This window comes from Clupea harengus, chromosome 9 (genome assembly GCF_900700415.2).
Source record: "Clupea harengus chromosome 9, Ch_v2.0.2, whole genome shotgun sequence".
Taxonomy (NCBI): domain Eukaryota; kingdom Metazoa; phylum Chordata; class Actinopteri; order Clupeiformes; family Clupeidae; genus Clupea; species Clupea harengus.
The window spans coordinates 11,552,632-11,565,975 of NC_045160.1; the positions used below are offsets into that span (position 1 = coordinate 11,552,632).

Below are 13,344 nucleotides of genomic sequence, written 5' to 3' on the forward strand. Positions count from 1 at the left end.
TATAGTTTATGTATAAGCATATAATTGTGTTATAGATTGCTACTGACGATTTCCCCCCAAAATTGATGAAAACCATGACAAAGACAGGTTTGCCATTTCGAGGGGATATATAGCATAAGGTGCTCTTATAAATCCAAAATGAACTCATCGTTGATCACAGTCATTTTGAAACGCAACACTCTGACAGTCATCTGTCCGCGAAACGTAATTATGCAGGGCCTACTTTACCTACGAACCATCCTCCCTACGGCCACAGTGCAACCTTGCTGGCTGCATTGTCTATAGTTGCACCCCTGGCGCACATACACATTTTCTAACACAGTGCAGGTACACTCAATTAAAGCAGAATCACGCAGAAGCTCTGGCTTAGGGGGCCCCTGAGCTCATGGGCCCCTGGGCCTGATAGGCCCGTTCAGTAATCCATCCCTGTTTGGGAGGTGCACGGAGGCCACAGAGAGGTGCTCGGAGAGGGTCTTCAATGTCGGAGAGGGCTCTCTGTGTCTCAGTGTCTCCGTAAACGGACGGCCATAAATTGGGCTTAAATGTGTGTTTGTGCGTGTCTGCGTAAGTGTGTTGTTCTGTGTTTGTGCGTGTGTGTGTGTGCGTGTGTGCGTGCGTGTCTGCGTAGATGTGTGCTTCTGTGTTTGTGTATGTGTGTGTGTGTGTGTGCAGCTGTGTGTGTGTGTGTTGCCATGTCTTGCTATGTCTTGTGTTGCGCTTGTTTGATGTTTGGCTGTGTTAGGAAAGTTGTCGACTCGCTAGTTTTCATCATAAATATTCCTGCCAATGTTATTTAAGAAAGAATTCAACGTGGCTGTAAGCTTATTGGTGTCATCCCTGCCTCACAAAGATGTGTAGTTTTTCAGATGCCCAAAGTCATCTACCTGTCCTGTCTCAGGCTAGCATCCAAATAAATTCATCTCACGTCAGAAAGTTTGATCAGTCTTCGTCAATAAGCTTTGGAATTTTGCAACCTTGAAAACTCAGTTAGCTTGTAATAAATGACACTGTCCAATGTGTATTAAGTATGTCGCCAACAACATTTCCTTATATTGCACATACTCCACATTCAAATGCTTAGAAAACAATGTATATTGGCTGAAAACGCGATCAGTATTTCAGCTAAATTAAAATGTGTCATTCTGTTTTTTAATTTTGTATTCTTTGGTTATGTTAGCGTTCATCTCTATCTTTTTCATTCTCCTGTTGGCTTTGCCAGTTTTATATCCTTCGTCTGGTCAACAAATACATGCGTACAATGTCCATTAAGGAGTCTTTAAGTGCCATTTGTATTTAGGACAGTGGTGTAAAAGTGAGCTACACTCACACAAAACAATACTCGCGGAATAGGGCTTCAGGGGCTGGCCAAGACAGTTGAAATAAATCACCTGCTAACCGTTTTGAGACACGCCCTCTCATTAAGGCGTGGTGTGTGTATATATGTTTGTGTGTCATAAAGTACATTTGATAAGTATGCTAATATCATTTTAGGGATGTATAAACACACACACATTCATCAAAAACCATTGTCGTGGTGCTATCAGAAACGTGTGAATTATCCTTGTAAAGCTCTGTCGGTACAGCCTCCAGCCGCGTCAGCAGAGCATTCTGAGTTGGAACATTCCCCTCAGGTGTCGAGGTCAGTTCTCATTTCAACGCAGTCATTTGAAAGGACATTCACTCTCACACACCTCTTCACGGCGAGCACTGTGCGTTTTGGTTTCGAGATCTCTGGTGAGGTCTACAAGTGAGCGAACCTTCTACAGCCACTTTTCAACGGACTTCGAACAGCCAGTGGATCACGTGTGTTTGTTTCACGGTCTGAGTAGAAGGCTACGCTGGTGGCGACTTGGGTAGGATGTCAGCCGTGAAAGCACTTCAGCAATGGTGTAAGATCCAGTGCGAGGGCTACAGGGATGTGGCCATCACAAACATGACGACCTCATTCCGGGACGGTCTCGCTTTCTGTGCGCTCATTCATAAGCAGCGGCAAGATTTAATGTGAGTTGCCTCAACACACTGGTCACTCGAGCCGCGCCTGGGAGCGCCAGTTAAAATTCGGTTCTAAACCGAACAGTTGGTGTCAAAGCGTTGCTTTAACTAAGCAGATAAAACAAGTTTAATAAAAGGTGCAATGGGAAGTTCCTTGCTTTCTTCATTTCTCGACGTGTTGATGTTTGTCTAGGGAATTACACGTCGCTAGCTAACTTCAAGAGAGGACAAGGTTATTGCACACAGTTTAGTTGATATAAGATTTCATGAAGGACGGCTTCCTCACAGTCTGTGTTGTAATAATGAATGATTCAGTCTAAACTCACACACGTTTCTCTCCGTTTCTCCCTGTGTTTAGAGACTTTGACTCTTTGCGGAAGGAGAACATTTATGACAACAACCACTTGGTGAGTAATTAGCTTAGTTTATGAGCTCACAACTAGCAGCTGATTCTGGGTCAGTCTTGACTCTTGTGTGGGGTGAGGGGGAGGGAGGGAACAACAAAAAGAGAGAGTGAAGGAGACCCCTGGTCCCGAAGTTCTGGTCCTGATGGTCTGTAATTGATCTGAGGTCGCCTCTAACAGTTGATCTGGGGTCAATCTGGGTTCTTGGAAAGAGGCAGAGATGAGGGCGCGGGACTGATCCTGGGTCAGTTTTGGCCGTGACCTGAGGGTCATCTGTAGTCAGATGGGTTTAGCTGAAGCACACCAGTTAGTTAGGGAGGGCGGTTTTCTAAGAGAAGGAATATACACAAAGAAAGGGAGGAAGTACATGAAAGTTGGCAGGGACACTCTAAATTCAAATGCGGCAGGCAGTGTCATATTGCAACCAGCAGCCTCAATCTGGGGAAGTGTTATCTTTTATCTGATGTGTGTGCGTGTTAACTCTCTGTATGGTCAGGTCAAGGCTTGTTCTAATGGCTGCCGATCCACTCATGTACGCGCTTTCATTCTCATTGAGACGAACACGCACAGGCACACGCACGTCTCAGTCTTTCTTTTTCTCTTTTCATACACCTACACCCACCCAACCTCCCTCTTTCTCTACTCTATCAACACATGTGCACACACACACACACACACACACACACACACACACACACACACACAAACACACGGTAGGGTATTGACTTGAACTGAACTTGCATTCTTCAAAGGTCTTTTTGGGTCAAAGGTCTGTGTGCGCATCTATTCCTCATGTGAAGATTGTGTGTGTGTGTGTGTGTGTGTGTGTGTGTGTGTGTGTGTCTACACACTGTTGTTGTTGGCACACACTGTTGTTGTTGGCTTAGTTGGCCACTGTTAAGAACGGTCCCAGACAGGAATTCAGAGAGAGAGAGTGTGTGAGTTTGGGTGTGTGTGTGAGAGAGAGACAGTGAGAGAATATGTTTGGAGTCGCAAATGTTTGTATGTGTGTGTTTTTGTGCTGCCCCTTCAATTCGACACTACAACCCCACTGGTGTGCGTGCGTGCGTGTGTGTGTGTGTGTGTGTTTGTAGGCATTCCGTGTGGCTGAGGAGCAGTTGGGGATTCCTGCTCTGTTGGATGCAGAGGACATGGTGGCCCTGAAGATTCCTGATCGCCTCAGCATCCTAACTTACGTGTCCCAGTACTACAACTACTTCCATGGCAAATCACCTAGTGAGTACTCACACACAGACCCACACTGAGTATTATTGGTATGATATCTATGCTGCCCACAGCTGCATACAGCTGGTTTCATTAGTCTCCTTCCAGTGAGATACACACACACACACACACACACACACACACAGACTCTCACACACACTTTATGCCTCTTAATCTCTGACAGCTTGCCTTGGTCCAGTCATATTGTAAATATTTGTAGTTGCAACATTTTTAGTTGTTTACTCTTAGTACTGATTCACTCTTCCTGTGTGTGTGTGTGTGTGTGTGTGTTTGTGTGTGCGCTTCTGTGTGTGTGTGTGTGTGTGTAGTTGGGGGTTTGGCAGGCATCAAGAGGCCTGCTGAAAACTCTAGTGATCAGCCCTCAGGGAAGAAGAACCAGCCAATCACAGCCAAGACCTACACTCCGGCTACCCCACCCACACCAAACCAGGTAGCAACCATTCCTTGTCATGCTCACACGCACACACACACACACACACACACACACACACACACACACAAACTCATAAAATATGAGTTACTCTTAGGCTGTGTTCACACAGAGTGTAATTTTTGAAGCTGTCAGTGTCTATTTGACACTATAATCTTACGGACGGTATTTTCAAAAAACGTCCTGAGCAGGTTTTTTTGTAACATTTATTTTCTGCAGCTTAGGGCATTTTTTTCAGTTGAAAAAAAAGTTCAGTTTTTCAGGAAAAAAACCTACATCGAGTGCATATTTGACAGCTGGCCAATCACAAGCGGAGTAACTTTTCCCATAACAACCACCAGAAATGGAGAAGGTAGCAGTAGAGAAACATATTGTGTCCGACTCGGTTAAACTGCATCACCTATATTCAACCGTGGAGTAAAACCGGATGGGTCCTAAGGGTTTCTGGTTAGTGTTTGTGATTATTGTAGTTTCTAGAAAAACTAGCCTGTTACCTAACGTTAAAGTTGTTATGGTAGCAAAAGACCCACTCAACTGGAGAAAAAAACGCTCCGGACAGCGTTTTTCATAAAAAAGACTATATATTTGAACACAGTCTTATACACACACACGCATGCATGCACACACACACACAGACATTACTCTTACACACAAACACACGCACTCAGGCACAAAGGGTTTGAACAAAGACTATGGAACACAGCAATGACTCAGACCTATGATCTTTATTCCAGCGAGTGATATTGTGTGTGTGTTTCAGAGAGAAGTGTTGTCTGAGCGCACCAATAAGACTGGCACTCTAAGCAGCAGCTGCTGTGTCTGCAACAACCACGTCCACCTGGTACAGCGTCACCTAGTGGATGGGAGGCTCTACCACAGGAACTGCTTCAAGTAAGATACACACACACACACACACTCTGTCTGCCTAGCGGTAGGGAGCCTGTGACAATTGCTTTAACTAAGAAAGATAGACACACACCCACATGCTCTTTTCTTTACTTTTTTTTTACTTTTTACTTTCCCACACACTTACACTTTTTCACTCTTGCTTACTGCAAATCTAACCCCACTGTTTTACCTCTACATATTAACACATTACTTACCCCCCTGGTAGACGCTTACAACTATGCATGCTTATTGTGAAAGGGAGACTTTAAATGGAGTCTAGCTTTTTCAGTCCTTGTAGGACTACCTGGATTTGAACCCTTTAGGTGCTGAGAGATTAGCGGACCAACTGCAGTTTAACCCCTTGGGCACAGTGATATTTGTGGACTAACTGCAGTGTAACCCTTTTAGTTGCAGTCAAATTAGGTGCAGAGATTAGTCAAGTAATTGCAGTTTAATCCTGTAGGTGCAGCGAGTGCTCCATCATTCTTCTGTCTGGCACCTGCAAACCAGGAGTCAAACCAGGAACCTTCATCTGCACAACACACAACACATTCAGTCCTTCATCCAGTCAGAGCCCAAGGAATCCTCCCTCACCCAATCCCAGCACACGGAATCCTCCCAGCGCAAGTCCTAGACCATGGATCGCTACCTCGACCAGTCATGGGGAGTTCAGCTCAAAGGCCACGCCTTCCCCTTCCAAACCCACTGGCCCACCCTGGCTCGTTACCAAGAGTGACCGCACAGCGACTCCTACGCCATCTCCACGGCAACAACAAGCTACGGCTGCGATAGTTATCCCTAACACTAGCAACAAGTCGGACCGTAACACGACACGCACTCCCTCCATCTCTTTCACAGAAACACCCAGCTCTTCTCCAGCTTCCTCGCTCAGCAGCTTAGCTGCCAAGAACCAGCGTTCTCGACAGCAGTTCTTTGAGTCTGGAACCTCAAGTGGAAACATGAAGGCACTCTCTGGGACCGCTGAGAGAGAGAAACCCACTGGAAGGAACGACGGAACCGAGAGCGGTAGCGGCGGAACCGTGGGAGAGAAGAAGGGAAGGGTGCTCCTGAAAATGGGAGAGTGGAATGAGGGAGATAAAGAGAGGGAGAAGGAGAAAGCCAAGGGTATGATTGGAAGAAAGCTAGTACATGAGAAGAACAGCAGCAGCAGCACTAATCCGCCATGGAAAACGGATGGAGGAAAGAGTACTGACAGCAGGTGAGTGTACAACACACTCACATACACACGCACACACTCGCATACACACGCACACATTCATGTCCTTGTTTATTTGAAGTTTTGAAATCTGAGAAAATCAGACAATCGGTTACTCTGTTACTCTCCCTCTCTACACACTGACTGACAGCAGGTGAGGCAACAACAACCACACACACACACACACACACACACACACACACACACTTCCTCACTGAACCATTTGCTAGTCCTTAAACCTCCAGCTGATCAGTGTTTCTATAGAAGCACTTTTTCTGTTAGTTTGTTAACATATCATGCCATACAATGCACCATTTTCAACACACATACTGCAATCAGATTACAGCAAGGCACATTTAAATACAGTAATATGTTGTACAAATGAACCAAACTAGAAACTAGGATGCAAAAAAAACACTGAGACCTAACCTCAGTCTGACTCCACTAGATGAGCTAGCTGTGATAAATCTTGTCTCTGTGGCCACCTAGTGGTGCTGTTTAGTACTGCAACAGCCTGTAGTTCAAAATGAGAATCTCCAAGCAGCTGAACTTGGTAGAGGAATCCGTTTTACTGGCCAAGTGTGTCGAGACTGTTTTGAAGTCCAAAATTGAGGGTAGGGTATGTTCTCTATTAGCTGAGACCTCGCCCAGTTCATAACTTAAATTAAACAAAGCACACAAAAGCCTGATGATTAACCTACACACTGGCCCTATATGTGATGTAAGACTTGCCGTGTTAGTGCATATGTGTGTGTGTCAGCTCAATGGAAGTCCAGTGAGAGGTCACACACTTGTGGCTTCCACTGCCCGATGGCTCACTCTCTCTCGACACAAAATTCGACCCACTCAAGCATCAATTAAAGAATGTTCATGATTTTCAGTTTTCTTTAGTCTATTTATCTATATAGCCATTTATTAGATGTATGTCTATCTATCTATCTATCTTGTCTATCTGTCCATCTCAGTGGACGGGCTCGGCTAAAGCCATTGGACGTACCCTTGACAAGAAATACAACTCCAACAGACAAGCCAAGTCCAGCCTGTATGAGTAAAACCAATAAGGACACTAAACCAGTCCTCACACCGTCTAAAGGTACACACACACACACACATTACTAATAAAGTTCAATGTTTATACTAACACAGAGACACAGATTAGAACTCATACTTCCCTAATCACATGCACATCTCCCTCTGACTTTGTTTGTTTGTTTGTTTGTTTGTTTGTCTTTAGAAAATGACTCCGCCCCCACCAGCTGGAGGTCAATGCTTAAGCCTGTCTCTAGGCAGACCAAGTGAGTATCTCTCATCTCACCTCTGAAGTCTTTTACATCTGTGGGAGCGGTCACTGAGAGGAATGTATTAAAACTTGTGTGTGCACGTGCACACACACACACTCACAGACTCACACACCCACATCATGTAGGTCAATCTACCCATAAACTTTTGTTATAAAATTCAACCATTTTCTCCCCCAGACACTCAGCCCCTCCCACCCTGCCATTCTCTTCTCTGATTGGCTGTGTGGGGGTTAGGCCCCTGAGACGGGGTGTGTGTCGCATCTAAATCTGTTCCCCGGAAAGCACCAGCCCAGTGAACTTCAGTTCCCCTCTCTGTTCTATTCTGTCTGAGGTGAGAGGAGAGGAGACTATCAGGGGTTTCATATGACACAGGAGGAACATGGTAAAATATCTCTCTCTCTCTCTCTCTCATATATTTTAGATCTGCCAGCGCCATAGACCGATCCACAGACCTCGTCTTACCCAGCAGCACTGAGACCCCAAGACCCAAGTCCCCTTCTCGTTTATGGGGAGGCAGTTCAGGAAAGCCTCAGGCTTCAGGACCGACCTCCAGCCTGACCCCCAGCACAAGTCCTGCTGCCCCTGCCTCTTCCAGCACTCCAACCAGCAAGGGTAAGACCGGGAGGGATGGAGAGAGAGAGAGAAGCAGTGGTTTAGTCTAGTTTGCAGTAGTGATGTATACTGTGATGATCCTCCCTCCATGCACACCCCAGGATAAAACCCCTTAACCACAGACTGTTAGAAAGTCCTAACAGTAGACACAATAGTTTGTTTAGTAATCAGAAGGTTGCTAGTTCGATTCCCTGTCGAAGCGTCCTTGAGCAAGACACTGAACCCCTAATTGCTCCTGATGTGCAGTGTGCCATCAGTGTAAAAATGTAAAATGTGTATACATTGTAAGTCGCACATATGTAAGTCGCTTTGGATAAAAGCGTCTGCTAAATGACTAAATGTAAATGTAAATGTAAGTTTGTTAATTCTTGAAAGGTGAATAAGCAATATCAAGGGATGGATAGAATAGGGACATGGGACGTGGGACGTAGAATGTAGCCAAGTATGTTACTTGGTACTTATTCTACTTCAGTGCAATAATAAGATATGTATAGTCTTGCTTGAGTAGTTTACCATTTAAGTACTTTCTTATTTACCAGCGTACAGCATATATATGAGTACAGTAGTACTTTCACTAAAACAAAGTTCATCCACCCCATCAATATCATGTGCAAGATTGATGTTAACCAAGTATACCAAAATATTTTCATCTCTGAGCACCATCATTTGATTATTTATCTATCTAGCTACGTTTTCTCATGGTGATGTTTAGTACCCCGAAAGAGGAAGGTCTAACTGGTTGGACGAACCCTCGGGTGAAGAGAAGGAGGGAGAAACTGCTACTGTGCTAACTTGGCTACTTGTTGGCTAGCTGGCTAAATTACATGGCTAGACAACTCTCCTAGATTTTGTGGTTAAAACCAACTAACTAACTAGGTAACTTCAGGCATAGTAGACATGGCAGAAAATATAATTCAATACACATATCGCACATCCCCTGCTGTTAGAGTAATATATATGGGCTAATCAGCCAAGGTTAAACTGTATAAGAATGAGATTTTTTTTTATTTAACAGTTGTAAAGAATAAGGGTGGTGTGACTAAAAAATGATCTTTAACAGTAGTTTATGTTTGCCTGTCTGTCTGTTTTCAGGCTCTAAAGCACCAGAGATGCCAAAATCACCAAAGGTGTGTGTGTGTGTGTGTGTGTGTGTGTGTGTGTGTGTGTGTGTGTGTTTTATAGTGTATAGTGTATTTAAAGAGGAACATATGCACAGACTGATACCCATGGTTTGTATTACTTTAGTTGCGAGTGTATTCTGTGATGTCCAAGTGCATGTGTGTGTGTGGTGATTCTTTGGTGTAGGGTAAACCAGAGTATAATCCCAAGAGGAGTTTGTGTGTGTGTGTGTGTGTGTGTGTGTGTGTGTGTGTGCGTGTGTGTGTGTGTGTGTTGTCTATGATTTATGTGTGTTTGTCTTGTGTAGGGTAAACCAGAGTACATTCCCAAAGAGAATATTCTGTGTGAGTTGGATGAGATTGAGAAGAATATGAATGAACTGGAGAGGAAAGGAGTGGAGATGGAGAAACAACTCAGGGTGTTTGAAGAGGGTGAGTGTGTTCACTCTCTCTCTCTTACACACACTCTCTCTCTCTCTCTCTCATATACACACACACAAACACATATTCTTTCTCTCATACACACACACACACACACACACACACACAACCCTTTTGAGCTGCACAGTCATGCTGAACTCTGAATATTGTCATTCGTTTTAAGTGCCACCAGAGGGAACAGAGATATAACATTTGCTTCCTCTCTTTGTGTGTGTGTGTGAGACAGAGTGTAAGGAGGACGTGTTGCAGGATGAACTCATGGCGGACTGGTTTAACCTCATCAGACAGAAACAGGTCTACATGAGGCGTGAATCTGAGCTTGTCTACATGTGAGTGTGTGTGTGTGTGTGTGTGTGTGTGTGTGTGTGTGTGTGTGTGTGTGTGTGTGTTATTTTAGGAATAACTCTGAGAACATCTTTGTACTGTATTTGTGTGTGTGTTTGTGTTTTTTTTAAGTGTTGGCATGTCTGTTTTCATGGTTAAAAAACTTAAACAAAATCATCTTGTTTGTGTGTGTCCTTGTGTGGCAGAGCCAACAGTCAGGATCTTGAGGAGCAGCAGCCCAGTGTTGAAGCCGAACTCAGGAGGCTGATGATGAAACCTGGTAAAACACACAGACACTCATGTCACATATGTGTAACAAAACACACCCCCTGTCTGTTTAACTCTTTGTCTTTCTGCTTGACCTGTTTGTCTGTCTCCTTTCTAACTGTCTGTCTGGTGTGTCTGCCTAGAGCACTTGAAGACGTCATTTGACCGTAAGCGCGAGGAAGACCTGTTGGCCAAGCTGGTGGAGATTGTCAATGACAGGAGCGCTATTGTAGACGGACTGGACGAGGATAGACTCAGGTGAGTGTGTGTATGTCTGCGTGACACATGCCATGGTAGATAGTCTAGATGAGGATTGACTCAGGTGTGTGTGTGTGTGTGTGTGTGTGTGTGTGTGTGTGTGAGAGAGAGAGTGAGAGAGAGAGACATATCTCCACTCAGTTATCTTTGCTCTGATACTGGTTGGTTGTTTTTCTAATCTGTGGTTTAGTTAGGGGATTTTTAGTAGGTTGCTGTATCTTCTCTAATTTTTTGGTTGTTTGTCTCAACATTTCTTCAGGGAGGTGGAGGAAGACGAACAACTCAAAAAGATGATGGAGACACTTGGTGAGTCACATGACCTATAGCAGCTAATCAGCAGCTCAGAAGCTTCAGGATGTAAACTTACCAACCAATTAGGCATCAGACAATGAGTGACTTAACTTTCTATGGGCCTGCAATGGATTACTTTTTGGTAAAAGTTTGCTTTGTTGTTTTGCGTGGACCTATTTAGGGCACCTCTCTAACTAGGACTAAAGGGTAGAAGTCCATCAAAAGGGTTCAATGTTGGTTACCTTCCCCAAGGTCCAGATGCAGTATAGAGATAGAGAGACATACTCAGACACTATTTTTCTTCTACATACACACAGTCTCCTATTTCTCTGAAATGGTCCTAGGAACTTTAAATCGTAAATGTTTTTCCATTGGCAAAATACATCTAAGTTTTAAGGTCCCTCTCCCTCTTTCAGATTTAAAGAAAGACAAGGACAAGAAGAAGTCTCCCAAGTCGAAGTGGTTTAGACGGAAGTCCAAAAAGGACGGTGTTGAGTCTTGATCTCAGCGAGAACCATCTCCGTGTATGTGTGTGTGCTGGTCTTTGTCTCCTTGAGTGTGTGTTTGTTTGTTTGTTTGTTGTTGTTTCCTGTACTCTTATGTAGTGGGATGTAAATGGGTTGAGTGGAATGCTGGTGATCCATATTGGATCTGCAATCCCAGATGGTTCTATTGGACTTGGCCCTGAGCCGACCCAATGGATTAGTTCCAGAATAAACTACTGTCTGTGCTTGACGATTGACAGATAGGACCCACTTAAACAGTTGCTCTTAGACATTTTACACACAGTTTTATGTAATTTACACCACACCTAGATGCTAGGTGTCATTATGGACATTTAACTTTTAAGTATTTTTAATTTTTTTAATTTTGAAGGTAGAGGACAAGAGCAGTGCACTAAAGATGTGCAGGCACCAGAGGGCGTTGTGTAACTGATTCTGTTGCAGGGACATCTCCCACACGTTCACACGCACACATAAACGTGCATGCACGCAGACAGACATACACAGTTCCTCTTCTTTGCCGGTGATCAGTAACTCACAGGGTCAGCGTATTCCAGATCTTCAGGAACATGTGTTGACAGACAAACAAAACAAAACAAAAATTCAGGATTTAGCTAAAGAAGTGGATGTAGTGAGCGGAATCAGTCTTTTTTTTTTCATTTTTTTTTCAGGGTGATTGTGTCATACCTTTCGCATTGTGATATAGAATACTGGATCATAATGAATGTCATTCTAGAACTCATTGTAACATTGATGCCATTGTGATGTCACAATAACAAGGCTACCCTATAATATGACCGTTGTGCCCATGTATTGTGGCCTAATAATGAACTTGATCAACATTTTTAATGGCTTTGTTTTAATTTTTTAATTTTTTACATTTTATAAGGGAAACTGCTGCTATTCTTTTCTTCCGTGTCACCGGAGCAGGAGACTGAAGCCATAACTTGTGTAAATAGAAATGCATTAAGTTCCTCTTTGATGCTTTGACGGGGAATTAAATTAAGCAATAAGCCCCAAGAGGCCGTGGTTTGCGCTGATTTTAGAACAGGTAAGGGGAGTTGTTAGGCACGACGCGAAGTTTAGTTCCTAAATAAATCGTTGCCACGCAACAGCCTGATGGAACACTTGCGCTACCGACAAAAAAGGGGTGGTTATTTATTCACATTAATTTGTATATCGCCATTAATAGTGCAATTGTTGAAATAGTTTTCAAACGGGCTCCTCTTTGCTGGTGAGGGGTATCTTGATGTTGACGCTTCAGTGTCCCAGATGATTTCGCAAGGATGTTGCTCCACTCCTTCCTCTCGCTGTAATTTGGACGCCAGTACGATTTCAGTGACAACTCGCACCTATCTATGTCCCGTCACTGCCATAATCTCTCTCCCCTCTAGGCCAGCGTCAGCTTTGTAACGTCTTTCTTTCTTTTCTTTCCTCCGGCCTCGTGGCTATGGCCGAACACCACCCGTGGGAATATCCCTTACCTACCCCACTCGCACTCGTACTATATTGCTTAATTATCATAGAATGTTATGAGGACAACTTGAAAGGTAATGCTGGATTTTACAACGGCATGGAACGCGATTTAGCCAATCATAATCAAGGATTGGAACAATCAGTTTTAGAAATGTCTATATGCATTAAAAGAACTGCAGAAAACATCTGTGTGTTTTTCTAATGTGAAATGTTCAGATAAAAAGCAAGTCTGTAAGTGTGACTGAGAGAGAATATAAGAATCCTGGGTGCTGACTCTGACAACGAAAGGGGCCAAGGTTCTGATAAATACACTTTGCTTGATTAAACATTGACCAGGTCTGACGTAAGTGTCTGTGAGAGTAGTGATGACTCCCTGGTGCTAACCTGCCTGTGTTTGCCTGAGTGTGCAAGGCTGCAGGCTAAACTTTGTAAAACAATAAGGTTTCGGTCTGACTTAAGTGTCCAAATGCTGCTGTGAATGTTTACACAGTTTCAACAGACAAACAAAAGAATACCATCACTCCAAATATTAAATCAAAATAAGTTTCAATCACATGTCCCTGCGTGTGTAAATTTAC

At 43.8% G+C, this 13,344-nt stretch overlaps 1 protein-coding gene across 1 annotated transcript; it reads left to right on the top strand.

The window, feature by feature from the left end:
- The first annotated feature begins 1,575 nt into the window (after window positions 1-1,575).
- LOC105901377 (MICAL-like protein 2) lies at window positions 1,576-12,135 on the top strand. Its single transcript, XM_031573423.2, has 16 exons — window positions 1,576-2,001; window positions 2,351-2,399; window positions 3,491-3,632; window positions 3,950-4,071; window positions 4,832-4,962; window positions 5,423-6,178; window positions 7,141-7,268; window positions 7,410-7,470; window positions 7,898-8,088; window positions 9,181-9,215; window positions 9,515-9,638; window positions 9,874-9,976; window positions 10,178-10,251; window positions 10,382-10,496; window positions 10,756-10,802; window positions 11,204-12,135. Exons 1-16 carry the CDS (start codon window positions 1,859-1,861, stop codon window positions 11,287-11,289), a joined length of 2,307 nt encoding a protein of 768 aa, XP_031429283.1. The 5' UTR covers window positions 1,576-1,858; the 3' UTR covers window positions 11,290-12,135.
- The last annotated feature ends 1,209 nt before the right edge of the window (window positions 12,136-13,344 follow it).

Excerpts from the sequence above, each read along its gene's own strand:
- LOC105901377 (XM_031573423.2), top strand. The coding sequence starts at position 1,859 with ATGTCAGCCGTGAAAGCACTTCAGCAATGGTGTAAGATCCAGTGCGAG. Across the intron at positions 7,471-7,897 it reads CCTGTCTCTAGGCAGACCAA|ATCTGCCAGCGCCATAGACC; the intron begins GTGAGTATCTCT and ends CATATATTTTAG. Across the intron at positions 9,977-10,177 it reads GAATCTGAGCTTGTCTACAT|AGCCAACAGTCAGGATCTTG; the intron begins GTGAGTGTGTGT and ends CTTGTGTGGCAG.